The sequence below is a fragment of the Odontesthes bonariensis genome, chromosome 13, assembly GCF_027942865.1.
Source record: "Odontesthes bonariensis isolate fOdoBon6 chromosome 13, fOdoBon6.hap1, whole genome shotgun sequence".
Classification (NCBI taxonomy): Eukaryota; Metazoa; Chordata; class Actinopteri; order Atheriniformes; family Atherinopsidae; genus Odontesthes; species Odontesthes bonariensis.
The window spans coordinates 30,594,854-30,616,357 of record NC_134518.1 but is presented as its reverse complement, the minus strand read 5'-3'; the positions used below and the strand labels follow the sequence as shown (position 1 = coordinate 30,616,357).

At 37.8% G+C, this 21,504-nt stretch overlaps 3 protein-coding genes across 5 annotated transcripts; all 3 read left to right on the top strand.

The window, feature by feature from the left end:
- The first annotated feature begins 250 nt into the window (after positions 1-250).
- tmem33 (transmembrane protein 33) lies at positions 251-8,548 on the top strand. Its single transcript, XM_075480751.1, has 8 exons — positions 251-340; positions 1,220-1,286; positions 3,253-3,347; positions 3,446-3,633; positions 4,247-4,314; positions 4,594-4,727; positions 5,048-5,131; positions 7,544-8,548. Exons 2-8 carry the CDS (start codon positions 1,239-1,241, stop codon positions 7,671-7,673), a joined length of 747 nt encoding a protein of 248 aa, XP_075336866.1. The 5' UTR covers positions 251-340; positions 1,220-1,238; the 3' UTR covers positions 7,674-8,548.
- A 466-nt stretch (positions 8,549-9,014) lies between these two features.
- Positions 9,015-17,198, top strand: bbs7 (Bardet-Biedl syndrome 7). Of its 2 annotated transcripts, none has more exons than XM_075480750.1 (19): positions 9,015-9,454; positions 9,614-9,679; positions 10,551-10,613; positions 10,703-10,878; positions 10,982-11,168; positions 11,266-11,338; positions 11,437-11,544; positions 11,674-11,804; positions 13,255-13,339; positions 13,516-13,618; positions 13,705-13,897; positions 13,984-14,058; positions 14,157-14,222; positions 14,362-14,501; positions 15,469-15,633; positions 15,829-15,938; positions 16,020-16,123; positions 16,356-16,479; positions 16,578-17,198. In XM_075480750.1, exons 1-19 carry the CDS (start codon positions 9,419-9,421, stop codon positions 16,709-16,711), a joined length of 2,139 nt encoding a protein of 712 aa, XP_075336865.1. In that variant the 5' UTR covers positions 9,015-9,418; the 3' UTR covers positions 16,712-17,198. The 2 variants fall into 2 exon arrangements, with proteins under 2 accessions (XP_075336865.1, XP_075336864.1); XM_075480749.1 differs by having other exon boundaries at positions 14,154-14,222.
- A 664-nt stretch (positions 17,199-17,862) lies between these two features.
- Positions 17,863-21,305, top strand: ccna2 (cyclin A2). Of its 2 annotated transcripts, XM_075480747.1 has the most exons (9): positions 17,863-17,935; positions 18,054-18,468; positions 19,045-19,300; positions 19,448-19,554; positions 19,633-19,856; positions 19,937-20,141; positions 20,231-20,344; positions 20,541-20,674; positions 20,764-21,305. In XM_075480747.1, exons 2-9 carry the CDS (start codon positions 18,268-18,270, stop codon positions 20,813-20,815), a joined length of 1,293 nt encoding a protein of 430 aa, XP_075336862.1. In that variant the 5' UTR covers positions 17,863-17,935; positions 18,054-18,267; the 3' UTR covers positions 20,816-21,305. The 2 variants fall into 2 exon arrangements, with proteins under 2 accessions (XP_075336862.1, XP_075336861.1); XM_075480746.1 differs by having other exon boundaries at positions 17,869-18,468.
- The last annotated feature ends 199 nt before the right edge of the window (positions 21,306-21,504 follow it).

Genomic DNA, 21,504 nt, shown 5'->3' with positions numbered 1-21,504 from the left:
TAGGGTGAAATACTACAACTCTGAAGCTTACATTCTTTAAATGTATTAGACGCTTTGGTAATTTTATGTCTACTCTTTTTCAAATGATAAGATGATGTTACCATACGAATCTCGAAAGTGCCCCCTTTTCAAGCACTGTTGCACTTCGATGTTTTCACCACCAGAGAGAGGCTTTTTGGCGTCATCCTGCAGTCTCTCTAAAATATCGCGAGAGGTAGCTTCCGTCCTCGTTTCAGAAGGTCAGGTGATCATTTACTACTGTTACAGTACTGAAGTGACGAGCAGCAATCTGTCACATTTAAGCTAGCCTGCTACGGAATTGATCGACGCCTTAGCATTGGTAAGATACACGTTTCATAACAGCTCCATATAATATCGACAAGCTGTTGTTTATTCTGTTCATTATATTTTAAACAGCCAGGATGGGTGACGTTAGCCAGTGTAACATTACTGCAGGGGATAAGAAAAAGGAAGCTAGCTAACGCTACCAGAGGTGGTAGCCGGAAGCTAGTAACGATGGCAACAGAATATTCTAGACACTTGCGGCTAACGTGAGCTGATTCTACGTTAACCCTGGTTAAATTGATGTACAAGTCCTCTCTAAATCTTTACATATGGTAGTTCCCGCTCTTAGAAATGATCTCGTGTTTTTTCAGTTCTTTTCTAGTAAGGCAGTCATTCATCAAGTAATGATGTAATTTAGGCCAGATTGGTTAGTGAGCTAGCTAACCACATTTTACTTGCTGCACAGTATTTTAAACGTAACGAGAATCCTTCCTATGTTGCCTCTTCTACGGAGATCACACTAATATGGGGTAAACATTTTATGTGTAAAAGTCACATATCTAATAAGTTAGTCCAGCATCATCTTTAGCTAAATGCATATATGTTCACAGTTTCCTAAAGCACAAGGTGAAATCTCTAAGCTATTTTTATGTTACCACAGTTTACATCCCAAATACAACTGATTTACCAGAAAATGGTAAACTTCTCACTTGATTTTAGACCATGGGATGTTTAAACCCACCTTGTGCTTGTTAAGTAACTTTCTGAAACAATTGTTGTAATTTGATTAATCGTAATTGCTTCATAACAAGTGACACCGATGTGTCTCATTGTGTTTTTAATGAGAATCTTGTAGGGGAAAGAAATAAAAACACAGGTGACTACACTAAACAGGTGTCAGTGTTGCATCATAATGTTTCTTTTCTTCCAACAGAGCAGCCCCATTCTCAAAGATGGCTGACACAAATCAACAAAACCCACCTCCCCAGCTTGGGCCTTTGGTAAGTTGGCTGTTATAACCCCATATTTACACATTCTAGCTAAGAGCATGCCTGCATTGCATTTTTCTAGGGGTGATGACCACTGGCAGGGCTTTGGGGAGAATGTCTTCCTAGTACCTCATCAAAGAAGTGTGAGGGTTGACTGCATAGCTTACCATAGCCCTATTCTCATAAAAAATAGCACTGTAATGCTGCAACGAAGACTCCCTCAATATACCACAGTTGTCCACCTTTTTTCATTTTCACTGAACAAACAGAGTCAACATAATTCAATTATATTCATGCATACAGCACCAACTTACAACAAAAGTAATCTCAAGGTACTTTTAGGAGACTCGAGATAACAGCCTGGTGCTGTTTCAATATTTGCTTTAAATTAATATCTCATTGTGGCCAAAGTGCTTCAGTGTTTAGAGCAGCATGTTCCACCAAGCCAGCTGTGATTTATACCATTTGTACACCAAAGTAGCATTTAGCTTGTACACTCCGCTATAACAAGCCAATTAGTCTTTCCCATTGCGTAGTTGTTGGTTTATCATCAGTGAGCCATACTTCTGCCTGTCTCAAGACAGCTTTGTCACTATGACTACATAAAGGGAAGGCCTTACACTGTATCCTGCAGGCTGGGTTTCTGATAATCACGGCTCAGTAATCGGACTATACTGTTGAGTGGACATGGGGACATAAAATAAGCTGCCAGCTGTCTAGAATACAGGTAAAAATCGATGAGTTTCATCTATTTTTGTCCACAGATTGTCACAGTCAGTTCTTTAGTTGTGTGCTTCTGTGAAGAAAAAGTGGTCTGTGCCTATCTTTGTTGCCCCGAGCTCAACAGTCTCAGTATAAATTAGTGTGTTAATCTGAAAGATGTGATCTGAAGTTGAGCTGAAGCTGAGGCTTTACACGTATGTCAATTTTTCTCTGAGCCACCTCCATACCTTTCAAAGTGGCAAGGTGCTATGAAGGTGTGTCCCACTTTTAACAAATTGTGTGTAAGCGAGTTGTAAGAATACAGCTTATAAGGTGACAGCAATGTTCAGTGGCTGTATGATCTCCTACAATCAATGGGCCTATGTTTTTAAAATATATTTTCTAGGCTTGTGTTTGGCTTCACTTTAAGCCAAAGCTGAAATTTAGCTAAATGCATTCATCCAAGAAGGGAAAATAAAAATAGATGGACAAATAATCAGACATTTATATGCTGTTACATTTATATTGTTGCTGATCTGAGCTGATGAATACCTGCCGCTAATGAAAAGCCTCTTCATGCAGCACTGAATGCTGATTGAATGCTCTCCTTTTGAAGATTAAATCCACATGTTAGTGTTCTTATAATCCAGTGTAAAACGGTGTGTCCCGTAGTCTTGTTACAGCCATTTTGCAGCTTGTCTTGTACTGGTAAAAAATGATTGATTCATTAGTACACTTCTCAAGTGCCTTACATCTTGAATATCCAATGATAAATCCAAAGTGCTAATGTGTCTTTGCATTCCACTTTAGAAAGCCAGCTTACACACACACACACACAGCACTGCTTATGATCACTTTAAATATCCCTGTCATCTGCTTCTACTTTCTGCTTATTACTGATTTCAGACCAACACAATGAAAGTGGCACATGCAGTAAATCAAGCCCTTCTGGTTCTTTCAGTGACAATATAGTTTACAATATATTTGCTGAAATAACAAAACCTGAAAGTTTCTCGACTGGCACCAACAGGAAGTTGTGGTACTAAGAATTGACCTTTCAACATGCTCAATGCTTAAAAAAATGCTTAAAAACTGCTGTTTTTAACACGCCAACATTTGGAAATCAGGTCACCACACTTGTGGTGGTTCAGAGTGACCAATTTTGGCTTGGGTGCCTTAAGACTTTGCATGCTTCTGTATGTCATGTGATTATGTAAGCTCAGCAGTAGATATTACAAATGTATTTTTCTTTTTTGTTTGTTTTTTGTCTCAACAGCAATTTTTAATGAGCAACAAGCTGGAAACAGCAATGTGGCTTTCTCGTCTCTTCACAGTCTACTGTTCAGTAATGTTTATTCTACCGGTGTTGGGGTGAGTTCATTCTGTAAAATATACCAAACCTAACTAGTATGAACATTAATCAAGTATAAACAGACGTCAGATTATTAATCATTGTTTGTGTATTTCAGACCGTATGCAGCAGCTAACTTCTATCAGAGAGCCTTGTTAGCGAATGCGCTCACCAGTGCGCTTCGGTTACATCAGAGGCTTCCACGCTTTCAGCTGAGCAGAGCTTTTCTGGCCCAGGCTCTGCAGGAGGACAGCTGCCATTACTTGCTCTATTCCCTCATCCTGGTCAACTCTTACCCGATAACGAGTATCCTTTCACCCTAATTAAGTCCCAAACAATAATTCTGAAAGTCTTAAATCGTGCAGTGCAGAATGATTTTTTGATAACATTGTCTGGATACAGTTTTAGTCTTGTTTATATTGACTGAAAGATCTGTAATTTATTTATTGTATTGTTTCTTTCATCAATCAATCAATCAATCAATCAATCAATCAAACTTTATTTATATAGCCCTTTACAATAGCCAACTGGTACTCAAAGTGCTTTACAACAGGATAAAAACAACAATACATAAAACAAAACATAAAACACGATTCAGAAATGGTAAAAGTGCTAAAAGTACTGCAGGGCATTAAACGCCTTCCACAAGTGCAATAAAATGAATTGAATAAAATTTGTATAAAATTAAGATAATTAAAAAAGAGCGGATAGAATGAGCATAGTAGCCCTAATCAGAGTTCGAACGCCAGTCTGAAAAGGTGGGCCTTAAGCTTCGATTTAAAAAGGCCGAGATCAGTAATGATAATGATGGTCTATTCAGATTTCCTGGGGCACACAAGAGTAGTTTTCCAGCTTCATTAATAACAACATTACCACATCACATGTGTCTTTTGAAACGATCCTTAACATTTGTGTCCAGTGAGCATCTTCCCAGTTTTCCTGTTTTCCTTGCTTCATGCAACTACCTACACAAAGAAAGTTCTCGATGTGAGTATGAGTCACTAATCACTTGCTGTGGCTTTTATTGCAGTTCATTTAAACGTATGTCTGAAAGCAGTTTGACAAACATTGTTTAGTACCCGGGGGGGCCATTAGCAGCAGCTAAATGTTATTTTAATTATCCGCTTAATCAACCAGCCATTGCTGAGAGACCCAAAATTCAACCCACAAGTCTCATAGAAGCTAATCAACACTAAGAGGATTTCCTTTACATTTACTCCATGTAAACTCTTGTTTTCACTGACTAATGTTATTTTTTTCTTGTAGTCTTTTGGCCCCAGCAGCCTGATGTTCATCAGAAACCTCCTGGACAAACTAACAGCCAATCAGCAGAACATCCTGAAGTTTATCGCCTGTAATGAGATTTTCTTAATGCCTGCTACTGTTTTCATGCTCTTCAGGTATGTTCACCACTGAAGTCATCTGTTTCTGTTGTCAGGAGACATTGACAATCCTTAACGTCATAATATATGAGTCTGGATCTGCTCCATTATATGTGTGGTGGAAGTACTGATTGTTCAACCTCATAAATTAGTATCACTGAATTGTGCCTTAACCACCAAATGCACATTTTCACATCAACATTCATAGGTACAGATATTCAGATAACTTGTTGAACAGCTTTTAATTATATATACTATATATGTTCTGTTTGTATGTTATTGCAGTTTGTATTAATACTGCAAGCTTGTCAGCTTATCAGTTTATATCTTGTCAACAGTGGCCAGGGAAGCTTATTGTTACCCTTCATTTACTACCGATTCCTCACTCTTCGCTACACATCCAGAAGAAATCCATACTGCCGGTAAGTTGTTAATTTAAACAGTATTGTCACAAAATATATATGTGTGTTTAAATCTGCAAGAAGCTGAAGATTGTACAAAATGTACATTAAACATTGGAGTTTTTAGAGCTACTTACCTAAGATTTTAGATTTACCTTTAGGTTGAAGTTTATGAATGACACTGGCTGAACTATGATACAGTTTTAATGCAAAGTGACTGCTGCTATTCCCTTGTTTGTCCACATGGGCGCGCTGTTTGTTAAAGGCTGTAGCCAGGCTCTGCTTGTATGGAGGTAGATTTGTTTCTTTATTATTCAATCAAAAAAAAGGTTGCTTCAATCAAAAAATATATTTTCAATCAAAAAAACCCGTTTCAATCAAAGAAAAAAAGTGTTTGAATGCAAAAATATATTTGAGACTCAAAAAAATGCATTTGAACACTATTTTTTTTTGCTTGAAAATGTTTTTTTTGATAGAAGTGAAGGTTTTTTTGTTTGAAGCAACTTTTTTGATTGAAGTATTGTTGTTTTGTGTTTGGGCCATATTATGGGTAGGACATTTGTGTCTTTATAATTCAATCAAAAAAGAAGTTGCTTCAAACAAACAAAAAATATTTTCAATAAAAAAATCACTTCAATCAAAAAATAAACCTTTTCAATCATAGAAAAAATGTTTTTGAATGCAAAAAAATATTTGAGACTCGAAAAATTGCACTTGAACACTTTTTTTTTGATTGAAAATGTTTTCTTTGATTGAAGTAATCTTTTTTGTGTTTGGACCATGTTATGGGTAGGACATTTGTGTCTTAATTATTCAATCCCAAAAAAGTTGCTTCAATCAAAAAAAAAACATTTTCAATCAAAAAAAAATATTTTCAATCAAAGAAAAAACTGTTTAAATGCAAAAAAAAAAAAAATCATTTGAAGTGTTTTTTTTTTTGATTGAACTTTCTTTTTTTTTGAATGAAGTGAAAAAAGTTTTGAAGTCGTTTTTTTTTAAAATCATTTTGACACAAACGTACCGCAGTGGGCGGGTGCTTCCCCATTGGTCAGACATGTTTGAGTGACAAGTGTCTACACCAACGACGTCTTTCTGACAAGCAAGTCATGGTCGCCACTCGCCAGCGAGCCAGGAAGCAGTGGTCAGGCAGTGGTGGAGTTGTTGGTAAGTAGATAAAACCGTATTAAAATGATTGGTGTCACGTTATTAGCCTACCTACCCGCCCACTGCGGTACGTTTGTGTCAAAATGATTTAAAAAAAAAACGACTTCAAAACTTTTTTCACTTCATTCAAAAAAAAAGAAAGTTCAATCAAAAAAAAAAACACTTCAAATGATTTTTTTTTTTTTTGCATTTAAACAGTTTTTTCTTTGATTGAAAATATTTTTTTTTGATTGAAAATGTTTTTTTTTTGATTGAAGCAACTTTTTTGGGATTGAATAATTAAGACACAAATGTCCTACCCATAACATGGTCCAAACACAAAAAAGATTACTTCAATCAAAGAAAACATTTTCAATCAAAAAAAAAGTGTTCAAGTGCAATTTTTCGAGTCTCAAATATTTTTTTGCATTCAAAAACATTTTTTCTATGATTGAAAAGGTTTATTTTTTGATTGAAGTGATTTTTTTATTGAAAATATTTTTTGTTTGTTTGAAGCAACTTCTTTTTTGATTGAATTATAAAGACACAAATGTCCTACCCATAATATGGCCCAAACACAAAACAACAATACTTCAATCAAAAAAGTTGCTTCAAACAAAAAAACCTTCACTTCTATCAAAAAAAACATTTTCAAGCAAAAAAAAATAGTGTTCAAATGCATTTTTTTGAGTCTCAAATATATTTTTGCATTCAAACACTTTTTTTCTTTGATTGAAACGGGTTTTTTTGATTGAAAATATATTTTTTGATTGAAGCAACCTTTTTTTTGATTGAATAATAAAGAAACAAATCTACCTCCATATGCTTGTACATTGTTTATTAGAGCAGCAAATGTTGTGCTCTTGTCAGTCAGCAGAGTGAACATTGTTTTACTAAAGCTGCTGCACTTGATCAGAGCTTTCAGAATTATAAGAGTAATATGCATAATGGAGATGATAATTCCTCTTGACTGATTTAAAAAAAAAAACAAACAAACAAAAAAAAAAAAACACACTGCTGCTGTAAAAAGCAGTAATGTACAGTAGTGTCATTTGTAAAATATAACTTGGATTATTGTACATTTGAAAATGTTTAAGGTTCCATTTAATTATTTTCTATGAGTTTCTTTTAACAGCTATTAAATCACGAGTTAACAGTTGTACCTGAGGTCTCCTTTGAATGTAATTTTTATTCTATAAAAACTCCCAGATATTTTAAAATGACACATTTAGGATTTATTCAACGGAACAGTCAGAGCTGAGAACTTAAAATGCCATCTTTCCGCCCCAGCACCTTGTTCACAGAGCTGCGGATTCTTCTGGAGCACTTCATCATGAAGCCTGCCTGTCCCGCCTTCTTCAGGAAGATGTGCCTCAGCAGTATCGCCTTCATCAGTCGCCTCGCTCCCACAGGAGTCTGATTACTTTTTGTTCTCTTCCTGTTTTATTTTACAACTATGTAAGATGTGACTTAAACTATGATGGGGACAGAGTTTGCCATCAATGGAAGAAACTTTGTTTTGAATGTCAACTTTACACTCTGAGCTCCAACTTTTCTGTATATCTGAGTACAGCTGAAGATGAGCCAGTAATGCACTGAAGTCTAATGGTGATAATTCTTTTCCCAACATCTTAGTGTGACCTCATTCAAACAGCGGACTCCCTCTGACTTTTTTACGTTCACTGAAGAGCACAGCTGACACCCGCTGTGATCTGTGAATAGGCTGTTTTTTTTTATTATTCTTCCTTTCATGTCATTATTTATTCATGAAATTGTTTATTCTATGACAAAATATGAACATTCTGAGATGAATAACTTAATTAAAATGTGCTTATACATAATTATCTTTCTTTAGATAGTCATGTACTTTTCTTCACAGCTTCCACCTTCGGATTTCTTTTGTGCTCAGCATCTATTATGATTTGTCTAAATGCCTAACTTTAGATTTTTTTTATGTAATCTATACCATCATCTGAGTCTTTAAAAAAACTAAGTTATGTAGCTATGATGTTAAAATATGTGTTAAACTGAGAAAATATCTGCTGTATTTTTAAAAGACATTTTAAGGTACCAGACATTCTGCTGTAGGATTCATATTTGAAATGATTTGCACAATGCATGTCACTCCTCTGAATGCATCTTGATATTGTTTCTCAGTTCTTGTCGTTCATTAATCTTGCTCTAGGTTTCCTGCTTATTGCTCGCTCTGTTTTTCTATCATTTTTAATGTGCTTATATGCCTACAGACACACCACATTTTTATGGCAGGAATAAAGTTATCTCTTAAATAAACCAGTAACAGAATTGTCATGGGGTTCATTTGGATCATTTCTTGCCATTGCAATATTTGATTAGGATCTTTTATGAACAAGTCTTAAGAGTAATCACTGATCTGCAGTAAAATATATATCTATATACATATAGATATATTTTTACATATATATATGCATATAGAAATCTCTGATAGGGATGTTGAAAAGTATAAAGATAAAAACATTTGTGGTGACATGGTACGCTTAAGATTTATCCAGTAGCTTTCAACCATTTTTTTTCTTTTGTTACGAGCTATTACAGCTTATTTTGAAACGCCGAACTCAATTAATATGCTTTTAGTTAAATTATTTCAAGCTCCGTACAGTATTCCCAAAAGGGAATACTGCCAAAACCAGCCAATGAGCTTTCGATTTACATTTTTCTTTTCTCTCTCATCCAATGGAATCGCAGCTTATTACATGCTGCAGTGTTACCATTGGCAACATCAACTGCGTACCAGATTGTGGCAGAGACAGTTATTGCTTGATATTGGCGTTAAATAAGCCTGAAACTTAACCAAAAACACAAAACAATGGCCGCAGCTGTTTGATATCGATCAGTAGATTCCGTTTAAGATGATTTCTGCTCATCGAAGAAGACAGCTGGCCGGCAACTTAATCGTGTTAGCCAATCAGCTTGCAAGCTAGTGGTAGCACGTTTAGCTAATCTTCTTTCTTAAAATAATCCCCGTATCAACTGGCATCGTTGTCTTCTTGTGAGTGGGCTGATTTTTGTTCTAACAAGTTAAAAACTTGCAGCAGTGGACTGAGACTAATGAGCCCTCCAATCGTGTGACCAACCTGGAAGTTTGCATCATTCGTCTCCACAAAGTAAAGACCGCAAAAGAAGAAGATGGAGATCCACCTCAATAGAGTTGATTATATGCAGGTAACACAAAATAGAAATAGCTATTTGTGCAGCTTTTTTAAAAGTCTGCCAGTCTCATTTTGAATGTAGCTGATTCGTAGTTTCTATTGAATCAAAGCTGATAAAGGATGTATTTTTATTGATATACAGTGCATGTTCATCCCTGCTCTGTTTTATTAGGTTGGAGTGACATCCCAGAAAACTATGAAGCTACTTCCAGCTTTGGGAAAAAAGGCAACTCAAAAGGTATTACATCTGCTCAGAGCATTTCCAGTGTTTAACTAAGAGCCCTCATGATGATAATTTGTGGTATTTGTATCATTTTCTGATATTTTTTTTCCATGAAATTGTTCAATACTAGAACCCTAGATGTAGTATTTACATCTGCAAAAGAATAAAAGCTGAAAGTATACGATCATTTCACTGCTGAGAGTTTCATTGTCCAGAGTTGGATTGCAGAGGATTGATTAATTAATTAGTTTCACAGTTTAAAGACAGTAACTTCTCCAAATTTTTAGCCCATTTTGACCTCGTGCAAGTTGTGTTGCGATTACCTTTCAAGCCTCGAGTGACAACATTTTCAAGACACATGAACTGTTAAACATAAGGGCAAAGAAAGTATTTTACAGTAAAAGTATACATTTTGACCTCTTTTTTTTTAATGTTTCCAGTTTCTTTAGAGACTGAGAAATGGATTGTTTCGGTGGACATCTTTAAGCTTCCCAGGAAACCCTCAGATTTCTCTGTTTGTAAAGGGATCTGGTGGTGCCATATACTTTACATCACTTTATTTCTCTGGATAGAACCTGCACTTATGAATTCATCCAGTCTTCCTGGTTGGAGATTTATTTGCAATCACTACATCATCATCATCATCTCAGATGAAGATCCGAGCTTCATTTGACCATACAGAGATTTTACTGATGGTTTGATCTTTTGTATCAGCTGAGAGTAGGCTGGAAGGCAAAGCAGTTTACACTGAAAGTGTAGCATCCAGGAGTGTTTACACAAACATTATCCAGATTATTGCTTACCCTGGATTGGAATGTGAATTTAGAACTAAGGCCAAACAGGTTCGTGTTCTGTCATCAAACATGATGGTGGTCTTGTGTTTCAGGTTGCTATTGCAGATCACGATGGTATACTTACATGTTTTGGGATGAAGAAGGGAGAGGCAGTGGTGAGTTGAGATTTTCTTCTCATTATCCAGATACATTAAATTGGAATAAAAATGTTTCTGCAATCAAGAAATTTGACTGTGTGTTTCAGCCCGTGTTTAAAACACTCCCAGGGCAGAAGATAGTCAGAATGGACCTTGGAGGTGCTGCTGGAACTCCCCAGGAGAAGATCTTTGTCTGTTCTGGTTCTCAGGTGCGAGGATTCACCAAGAAAGGAAAACAGTTCCTCACCTTTGAAGCCAACCTAACCGAGAGCATTAACGCCATGTATGAACATCTTCACCTCATTCTGACCTTCTCTGCTTGACTGAATTTGGCATTTTTGTGTGAGCCTTACCATACTGAGAGGTGCTTGCTATGTCTTTTCCAGGCATGTATTTGGCGCTGACCTTTTTGTGTGTGCAAGTTACATCTACAACCACTACTGTGACTGCAAGGATCAAGACTACTTCCTCTCTGGAGACAAAATCAATGATGTCATATGTTTGTCCTCAGAGAAGCTCTCTCGACCTGTCCCGGTCTTGGCTTGCCAAGATCGAGTGCTCAGAGTCTTGCAGGTAAAACAAGCTCATATTTAGTCTTCTCTTTTGGTGAGTTGTTTTACCTGACCGAGGGATTTATTTTCTATGATTTTATGCATATCTTTAATTGTAGGGATCTGAACTTGCCTATGACATTGAAGTCCCTGGCCCTCCATCGGTCTTGGAACTGTACAACAAAGATGGAGGCAAGTCAGTTTGTCTATTTACTCTGATAGTAAAACTTGAAAACTGCATCATCCAGAGCAGATAAACAGTAACGTAATGTCATTGATCTTTGCTTCAGGAGAGGAAGTCCTTTATGGAACCACAGATGGAAAAATAGGATTGATTCAGATCGGTGAGCGCTCCGCTGACACCAAATGGGAGATTGATAATGACAAAAGGAAAGGAGGTATAGTTCATTGTTTCTAACATATCTAAACTGACATTTCTCTACTTTTTATGTCCGCACAGACAGTATGCCAATTATTTTTTGGTTGAACTTCTCACACCACAATGACTCTTTCCTGTCTTTCATCAGGAATTCTTTGCATTGATACTTACGACATTATTGGAGATGGAGTGAACGACATCCTGGTGGGCAGGGATGATGGAACAGTTGAGGTCTATGGTTTTGACAGCTCCAATGAGCCCACCTTACGCTTTGAACATGTGAGTCTTAGCCTAGCAGACATTATAATCATTAAGTAGACATTCAGATCAGACAAGACTCATTTATTGACAAGTTTAACCTTGTTACGTTTGTCTTACAACAGTAAGTAAGCCCTACTATAATTGACTAATTGACTGAAGAAGCTAACTAATGCTAATACTAAGTTGGTTCATAGTAAAGTACAACCACTGTCTAAAATACAGTGAAAGATACATATTTTTGTAACTTTCTGGTCACTTTTCTGTCACTTTAGTTCGGTCACTTTAGTTCTATTTAGCTGGAGGGATATTAATATTATTATTATTTTTGTTATTATCATTGCACCAAAAGAATCTAAGTGCTGACAGGATGTCACGACAAAGTGTCACGAGAATTCTTCCCCCAACTTTAAAGATTGTGTGTTTGTTTTTCTTTTAAAAAGGGACAATGCACATTAATTAACACGACTACTTCGTGCAAGCTCATTTTCATTTTCAAGAAATTGACAAGAGAAATTACAAGGAAATTAGCTTAGATGGAAAAACAAATTAGAAACTCACGTTTTGATGTGTGTTCAATGAACAATTTCAACAATAACCGTAATCAAACTGTAATAAAAAAAGTTGATCCACTTTGTACTTTTATTTTTTAACTCTGCAGTGAATTTACAACTGGCAGAGATACCACTGATGCCCCTGAACAAAGCTGAAAGTTGGAGTGGAGCAAACTGTGCTCACATGAAAGAACTGAGATGACTTTGTCTAACTGCAGGAAGCTTAACAGATATCTTAACCTAACAGTTTAGGTTGTTTCTGTCTGTTACAGTCAGACTTGTGCCACAAAATGGTCTTCACTTTAAATTGATAATGATATGCTTGATAAATGTTAACACAGACAACAAAAATATATTGCAGACATTTTTTTTTTACTTTACAGTGCTTTGAACAGGCATCAGCCGCACAATCACCTTCTTACTCACTGACAGCAGCCTCGTGCACAGGAATAACATCCAGTGACCTAAAAAAAGGTCATTCAGAAACCAGTTCAACAGAGCTTGCTTCCTCATCTTCAACTGGAAATCCTCCATCTTCAGTGTTGCAGCTTTTCCTACTCATGTACGAGTCTTAAAAATCAGTTTCAATCAAATTCAACCTTCAAGTTTTTCCAGTTCCCAAAGAAAATTATTTGGAGGCAGTTGTGGCTAGGATGAATCCTGAATTCATTATTGGAGTGTATCTAGTAGATTACCACAGAAGGTTTTCAGGGTTTTTTGCCTAATCGTATGAAGTTTGAACTTATCTAATCACTGATGTACATGAAAACTGAGACAACAGACTTTCAGCATAAAAAATATATAATTTTAAAAATGTTGGTCACACTTCTAAATGTCAGAAAACATTAGTTATCATTAGCATTAAACATTTGGCTCTCACATTAATGACCAAAATGTTGTTTCCTTCTTGGTCACAGGTGTTGTCAGAGAGTGTGACATCCATGCAAGGGGGCTGTGTGGGAAAAGAGTCTTATGACGAGATTCTGACTGCCACCTATACAGGTTAGATGAGACGATGAACCCTCAGTAACTGGTGGTTGATTTTTCTGTCGATCTCCTCTACTTCACTTTGAACCAAAGACATTGTCTCTTGAACTGTCCAGAATTCACAAAGGTTTAGTCTCTATTAAAAGTAGAGAAGCTGTAGTATTCGATCTGAACAAGTGTTCCTCTTCCAGGATGGGTGACTGGTTTGACAACTGAACCCCAGAAGGCTGAGGCTGGTCCAGGAGAGGAGGTCAGGATGAGCAAGGAGATCCAGTCTAAAGTGGAGGCACTCAGGTATCAGCACAATAATGTATTCATTTGAGCCTTTGGTTGAAAGCGAATCTGTTCTCCAGTCAGTCGTATTGTTTGTTACTTTTAAGGGCTGAGCTGGATCAGCTGCAGGTTAAAGTCCTGCAAGGACGTGAGCAATACCAGCAGACCACTCAGTCAAGCACAGCCGTCTCTGCTGTGCCCGTCTTCAGCATCAATGACAAGTTCACACTCTGTCAGGAGGATGCCAGCTACAGTCTCACCCTGGAAGTGCAGACTGCCATCGACAACCTGCTGCTTCAGGTAGAGGCAGCGATGAATTACTCTCATGTTACCACATTTCAGATGTGACCATGCAGATCTAACGTTATATTTCATCTTTTACGCAGAGTGACGTCCCCATCGACCTTTTGGATGTGGATAAAAACTCAGCTGTTGTCAGTTTCAGTGAGTGTGACTCAGAGGTGAGTTGTAAACTCATTCTGGTCAAATAAAACCACAAACCAACCCTCTCTCCCAGAAGCCTGATTCTTGTTTTTTTTGTCTTTGTTTTTTCAAGCAGCCAAATGGAAACTTCCTCTTGGCCACATACAGATGTCAAGCAAACACTACCAGACTTGAGCTTAAGGTAACCAATACATCTGTCACTCTGCTGCTTAATGAAGCCAACAGGGTTTAGTAGACCATCATTCTTAAAAGAGATGACTTTGAAAACAGTTACACAATGAAGAACAATGTGTTTAATCCACAACCATCTGTATTCCTAGGTGAGATCCATTGAGGGACAGTATGGGACCCTGCAGGCTTACATCACCCCCAGACTGCAGCCTAAGACCTGCCAGGTCCGCCAGTACCAGATCAAACCCCTGTCCCTGCACCAGCGGACACACAGCATAGACCTAGAGAGGTGAAGATTTCAGTTTCAAAAATGGTCTTTTTCAGAAGAGCTAAAGTTTATATTTAGATTTTTATATTGAGATCACATTTAAATGTGATCAACTAATTCTAAGGTGAAGGATCATTTTGATCGCCAAAACACGTTAGCGGTCGCCTTTCTGGAATTGTAGATCCTGGTGACATATCGAGGTATTATGACAAAAATGATCAATACTGCAGTACATCCAGAATGCTGCTGCTCGAGTCCTGACTAGAACCAGGAAATACGACCATATTAGTCCAGTGCTCAGGTCTCTGCACTGGCTTCCTGTCGCTCAGAGAATAGACTTTAAAACAGCTCTGCTTGTGCACAAGTCTCTTCATGGTCAAGCGCCAAAGTACATCTCTGACATGTTAAAGCCATATGAACCAACTCGGGCCCTGAGAACCTCAGGGAGGGGTCTCCTGCTGGTGCCCAGAGTCAGGACTAAACAAGGTGAGGCTGCGTTTCAGTTTTATACTCCTAAAATCTGGAACAGTCTTCCAGAAGATGTGAGACAGGCCTCAACTCTGACAATGTTTAAATCCAGGCTGAAAACAGTTCTATTTAGCTGTGCATGACACCTGAAAGTATTTTATCTGCACTCTTCACTTTTTAATTAATTAATTAATGATTTTTTTTATTTTTTTTTTAATGATTTTATTACCTTCTTGTGATTTTGTAGCTGTGAAGCACTTTGAATTGTCTTGTGTACGAATTGTGCTCTATAAATAAAATTGCCTTGCCTTGCCTTACTGCATAACTTTCAACAAAAAAATTCACTTAAAGAGCCCAGTGGATCAGCTGCTCTTATCAAGATTTACTGTCTTGTTTTTGCAATATGTTTCATCCCAGAGTTTAAGTTGATTGCAGTTATGTGAAAGCAGTGCTTCTGTTTTGTTTTTTTTTGTTTGTTTTTTTAAATGAACATATTTTTTTCTTCTTCCTTCTGTTTCAGGCCCATGAACCGGCTCAGCCTGGTGGGGCAGTTCAGTTTTGCTGAGATCCACTCCTGGGTAGTTTTCTGTTTGCCAGAGGTGCCTGAGAAAACACCAGCTGGAGAGAGCATTACTTTCTATTTCCATAACACTTTCCTTGGCACGCAGCTTGAAGCCACCTACTGGTAAACGCGTGCACACAGTAAAGATGCTTTCAGCTTTATATAAAATAAGTTGATCGAGAGATTGTCCAGCATTGCAGTGTAAATTAAATGTCTCCTGCATCATGAATGTTTCCTGAAAATGCTGAATACTTAAAAAACAATTAGGCTTCATCTTAAAATGTTCTTGGTTATAAACATGTTTTTTTTTAATTTCAGTAAAGGGGAGGGTCACTTCAAGTCTGACAACATCTCTACTATCTCTATACTGAGCGATGTTCTCTCGAAAGAAGCTACCAAAAAGAAAATCAATCTAAACATTTCATATGGTATGTCTCTTGTTATTTCTATTTAATTTTCGGCCGACAGGTTTCTGTTTGCAGTTATCTACATGTTTATTAATCTTCCAGATATCAATGATGACTCTGTGAACCATACCCTCACGATGATCCATCCAAAGCTGGAATACCAGTTGTTGCTGGCTCGGAAAGTTCAGCTTGTCGATGCTCTGAAAGTAAGTGCTTTTGTAACAAAAGAGCCTCCGAGTTTAAGGATTTAATGCAGCAAGAAGACATCACTTACATGTTAATCAGCACTGTTTCATATGTCAGTTAGTTTAATTTAGACGTTTAGCTAAAAGCAACCGTTTCACTTATTCCCTGTGAGTGTTTGTTTTTTAGAGCGTGCAGGAGTTGAATATATTTAACGGTGACGTGCGTCACCATCATTTCCTTTGTGGTTCGCAGGAGCTTCAGGTTCACGAAGGGAACGCCGATTTCCTTATCCCAGAGTATCGCGGCATCTTGGATGAGTCCGGTAATCTTCTTGAGGAGTACAAGAAGCAGCCAGCACACCTTGAAAGGCTCTACGGTGAAGTTTAACTTCCATTCATTTTCACTGCTTTTCAGCATTATTAAGCTTGTTGTCATGCAGTCAGTTATATTTTTATGCATTTCTTTTTCCTCCAGGAATGATCACAGACCTCTTCATCGACAAATTCAAGTTCAAAGGCCAGAATGTGAAAACAAAGGTGTCCTCGTTGTTGGAGATACTTGATAATTACGACCTAAACTCGCTGTTAGATTTTTTCAATGAGGCATGAAGTTAGAGGGTATTTCTTAACTCTGTGCTGTTTTTATATTGTAAAAATAGCAGCTTCATGCTGCAATAGTAAAAATTTTGTAGTCAATTTGTTATTTAGAAACTGTTGTCCTGATAAACTGTGCATAATATTTAAATGTTGATACTATTTTTGATCGCTTTATCAACATGTCTACCACAAGGTTGCCAGAAAGGTGCAGCTTTCTTTTTTATATTTTAAGCCTTGTTTGGAATACATTCCTCTTGTATGTATTTAGCATCATAACATCAATAGGAGTGTGAGTAACCCCTCTTGAGGTAAAAATGAGCTGAGAAAGATTATAATATTTATCATTGGCTGAGACTACAGGAAAATCATATTCTAGAAAAAAAGTTGTTTTAGATACCATATATGAGAAATGTTTATTATATTTTCTTCTTCACATGTGCAAGTCTCATTACTTAAACTGTCAATTCTGCAATAACTTGACTAATAAAACTATAAATCAACTGCCATACATATTTATTTCTTTATAGTTTTCCAAACATTTAAAATTACATTGTGCAGAATAACTCAAATCTTAATACTTTACTATATTCTAGAAGAAAATGTATTGTACAAATATATAGTCAACCCTTGAATGTTTTATGTAAAGTTTTATTAAATGTAGAAATGTTAACGATTTTACCAGTTAGCAGTTTTAAGGTGGTTAGTGTTATTCTGAACTGTGAATAACAGTCTGAATAACTGTCTGTATGAAAGCTATATTAATTATTTACAGTTCTAACCTTATTGGATTTTTTATATTTATATAAGCAACTTTACTGGAGGTCTTTGACACATATTCAACCACATACTATGCAGAAAATCTTTTTACTACCCCACTCAAAAACAATTCCTACCCAAGATTTAAGAAAAACTTGCAGTGCTAACAGAGTTACGTTAAAAAACGTACGATTAGAGCAACTAACACTGATATACAGAAGTCTGTGTATATCTTCTGTGCTAGCACAGATGTTTCTCCAATAAAACGCTCGTCTGTACGCAACCTTTGTGTCAAACCGGTTTTGAATTTTTAATCAAAGGTATATTGTACTATTTCGGGCCCCGTACAAGTTTTACGTCACTATCTCAGCCGCCTGTGATTGGTCCGTTTCAATCCTCGCGGGCTACTTGAACTGAGTGAAAGCAGCATCATTATATGTTTCTGTGTCAATGGATAGTGGTTAGCTGCCTTGTCTGCAGGTTAGTACTAATTTTAAAACTAAAAAAACAGAAGATTATGGCAACTTAAGCTCTTATTCATGCGTCTGTTCCAGTTTACCGACAACTGCGCATCTTATTTTTGTCTGTTTTGTTTTAGCACTGGAGTTCCAAGCGTCGTTGCCATCTCAACTGTCTACTTTTGATTGTGAACGAGTCCTTTAACCTTCATCAGCAGGTTAACAGCTAATGCTCGCCCCGATATAACTGTCCACACACGAGACTTTTGCCACGAAAGACATTCGTTGCGTTTTCTCTGTCGAAGACGAGCTAAACTTCTCCTAAGGCAGGAGTTTTTTTGTTTGAGGGGAAACATGTCTGGAGCTAACAGACAAGGAAGCGCGGCTAGTGAGTTGCACAACCAGGAGAATATGCTGTCACGGCTCAGAGGCTCAGTCAAACCCAGAGCTACTGCAACTGAAAATCAAGAAAACCTTCCACCGAAACAAGCCGCAAACAGAACCGTCCTGGGAGCCCTGCGGAGCAAAGCCCAGAGCCAGCGCGGCGCAAAGCAGGTAACAATGCTGCATGGTGTGCCTAGCCGAAGCTAGTCAGAGAGTTCAAGCTAGAATCGGACGCTATTGTAGGTTTTGCAGGTAATAATGTTAAACTACAAGATGACTAACCCCACGTGGATAACGTAAAATTTATATAAATATATATTCATGTTTGGATCAGCTTTATTTAAAATTTGGTGGTGCTGAATGTTGCTCGGGGTTCTGTTACCCCGTTAGTCCGCCATTTTACAAACACAATTAACTAAATGTTACGCTCTTCTAACGAAGGCAGAAGCTTTAGACGACAGACTGTGTGGTATATTTTTATTTTCCAACTTGTGGAGTTCTTCCCGCCATCTGTGATAAAATGTGGCATGACGAGCAAAAGTGCTGAACTGCTGTGCGAAAAGCAAGCATTTCAATAGGAGTTGGTTTGCACTGAACAGTTCTTCAGACATCTTAGCTTTGTATTCAACTTTTTTTTGTTTTGTGGCGCTTTTACTAACTCCAATTTGTCTGGTTTTGTTGCTGCCTAAACAACTTCCTTGTGGGAAAAACTAATCCTTTGAAATTGCTCTGTCCTTCTCACTCAAGGAGTCCTCGCAATCCTTGTCTTGCAAAAATGAAGACTTTAGCAAAAGCTGCTTTGACAAGCCACCCACCAAGCAACCTGCTTTCCACATCCATCTGGATGAGCCTGATGGAGCCTGCACCAAAAAACAGGCGGCTGAAACACTCAAAGCACAGCTCACAGTAGAAAGCTCTCCCCTGGCAATCAGCAATGCGGTTGCAAGGCTCCGGCAACCTCTGGCCACCATAGATATTCCATCAGCTATGGATGTCAGCTTTGGTAGGTGAAATTCTATTAAAACCGTCTGTTGCACAACTTTTAAAAGGCAGTGCCATGAATTATCTGCCACCAAGCTCGGGCTGACTTTTCTCTGCGCAATAACTAAAAGGATTTTTTTTTTTTTTTTTTTTTTTTTTTTTTCCACAGATTCTCCCATGGACATGTCTGTGGTTCAGGGAGAGGAGAAGGCTGTCAATGTAAATGAAGTCCCAGAATATGCAGCTGAAATCCACACATACCTGAGAGAGATGGAGGTGAGAAATGCTCATTTTTAAATGTGCCATCAGGATGGCCATGTGTCCCAGGTAGTTTAACTTTATGTTGCCCCATAGGTGAAAACGAGACCTAAAGCAGGCTACATGAAGAAGCAACCTGACATCACAAACAGCATGAGGGCCATCCTGGTTGATTGGCTGGTCGAGGTTGGAGAAGAATACAAGCTGCAGAACGAGACACTTTATCTGGCTGTTAACTACATCGATCGCTTCCTCTCTTCAATGTCCGTCCTAAGGGGCAAACTTCAGCTTGTCGGGACTGCTGCCATGCTCCTGGCTTCGTATGTACTTGTTCTGTCTGTTCATAATAAGTCAACTTTTTAAAAAAAGTATATTTTTAAATGTTTTATACTCAATGCAGGAAATTTGAAGAGATCTACCCTCCTGAGGTGGCAGAGTTTGTCTACATCACAGACGACACCTACACCAAGAAGCAAGTTTTAAAAATGGAGCATTTGGTACTTAAAGTACTCTCCTTTGATCTGGCAGCACCGACAATAAACCAGTTTCTCACGCAGTACTTCTGCAACCACTCTGTCAGCAAGCAGGTTGAAAGCCTGGCAATGGTGAGCATGCTGTTAACTTTTGTTGCCAAAATTGCAAGGATATCAAAATGTTGAGTTGAATGTAGCTCAGTCTGTCCCCCTCTTGTCAGTACCTTGGGGAGCTCAGTCTGGTTGATTCGGACCCCTTTTTGAAGTACCTTCCATCTCAAACGGCTGCCGCATCCTACGTCCTGGCCAACAACGCAGTGACTGGTGGCTCATGGGTAAGTGCTTAAAAGTTGGCATCGGTCATCAACTAGAGCTTTGTGCAGTTGACTTTTTCAGTTACTCCAAGCAAGAGCTAAGATTATTACTCTTCCTCTTGAAACAAGACATGAAATGCTATTAGCAAATTGGGGCTATTTCCAGTTGTTGGAATGCAAAGTTTGTTCACGCATGTACAATGACTCTAATCTTCAGCCCAAGTCCCTGGTTGACAGAACTGGCTACACCCTGGAAGATCTGATGCCATGTATTGAAGATCTTCACCAAATGTACCTCAGTGCCGCTCAGCATGCCCAGCAGTCTGTCCGGGAGAAGTACAAGGGCTCAAAGTAGGTTGCTAATAATCCTGACCAGATTTACTCCTGTTGCCTTGTGGTTGAGCAGTATTGAATGTTCTAAATACTCTCCTCTTCCACAGGTACCTTGAAGTTTCCACTATTGATGCACCAGCAAAGCTGCTACAGAACTGACTCCTGTTGTTAATGTAGACGTGCACCCTTTGTCAGTCTTTATTTTTATTTTTTATTTTTGTAAATGATGTGCCACAATTTCAAATAACATGCCCCGCTCCTTTTGGAGTAGTGGTAGATATTTTAGAGGTTTTAATATTTTTATATTCTGAATCCCAATGTTTATGCCAGACTTCCAGTTTTGGCTAATCAAGCAGTTTTAAAATGTTTGACTTTTAATCAGACAAATGCAGAGGTTTTATCACCACTCTTAAATGCTGACTTGATCTACTCCAGGACCTGTGAATGTACTCAAACCCAGATTGTGGATTTTTTTTTTTTTTCCCTCAGTTGCTGGGGTAGTTTTCTAAGCAGTTTTACCTTTTTCCCCAGATGTAACATTTGGCTTTATGGGATGCAGATTAAAGTGCATTTGTCTGTCAGTCATCTGTCTCGTTACATTAATGCCTCCTAAATTGATGGATTTTTAAGGCATCATCTGCACTGTAAAATATGGCTCTTGTAAATAAAATCCATTTAAAGTAAGACTTATTGGTACACCTTTATCCTCACTCTGGGCTCATGAGGGCAGCAGAGGAGTTTTTATCTGAAGGACATGGTAGCATCTGTAAACAGTATTGAAGTTGTATCTTTAAGTAGTTGGCATGAGTAGATTAATTTAGGTTTGCTTTTAGGCATGGCTGTTTAAT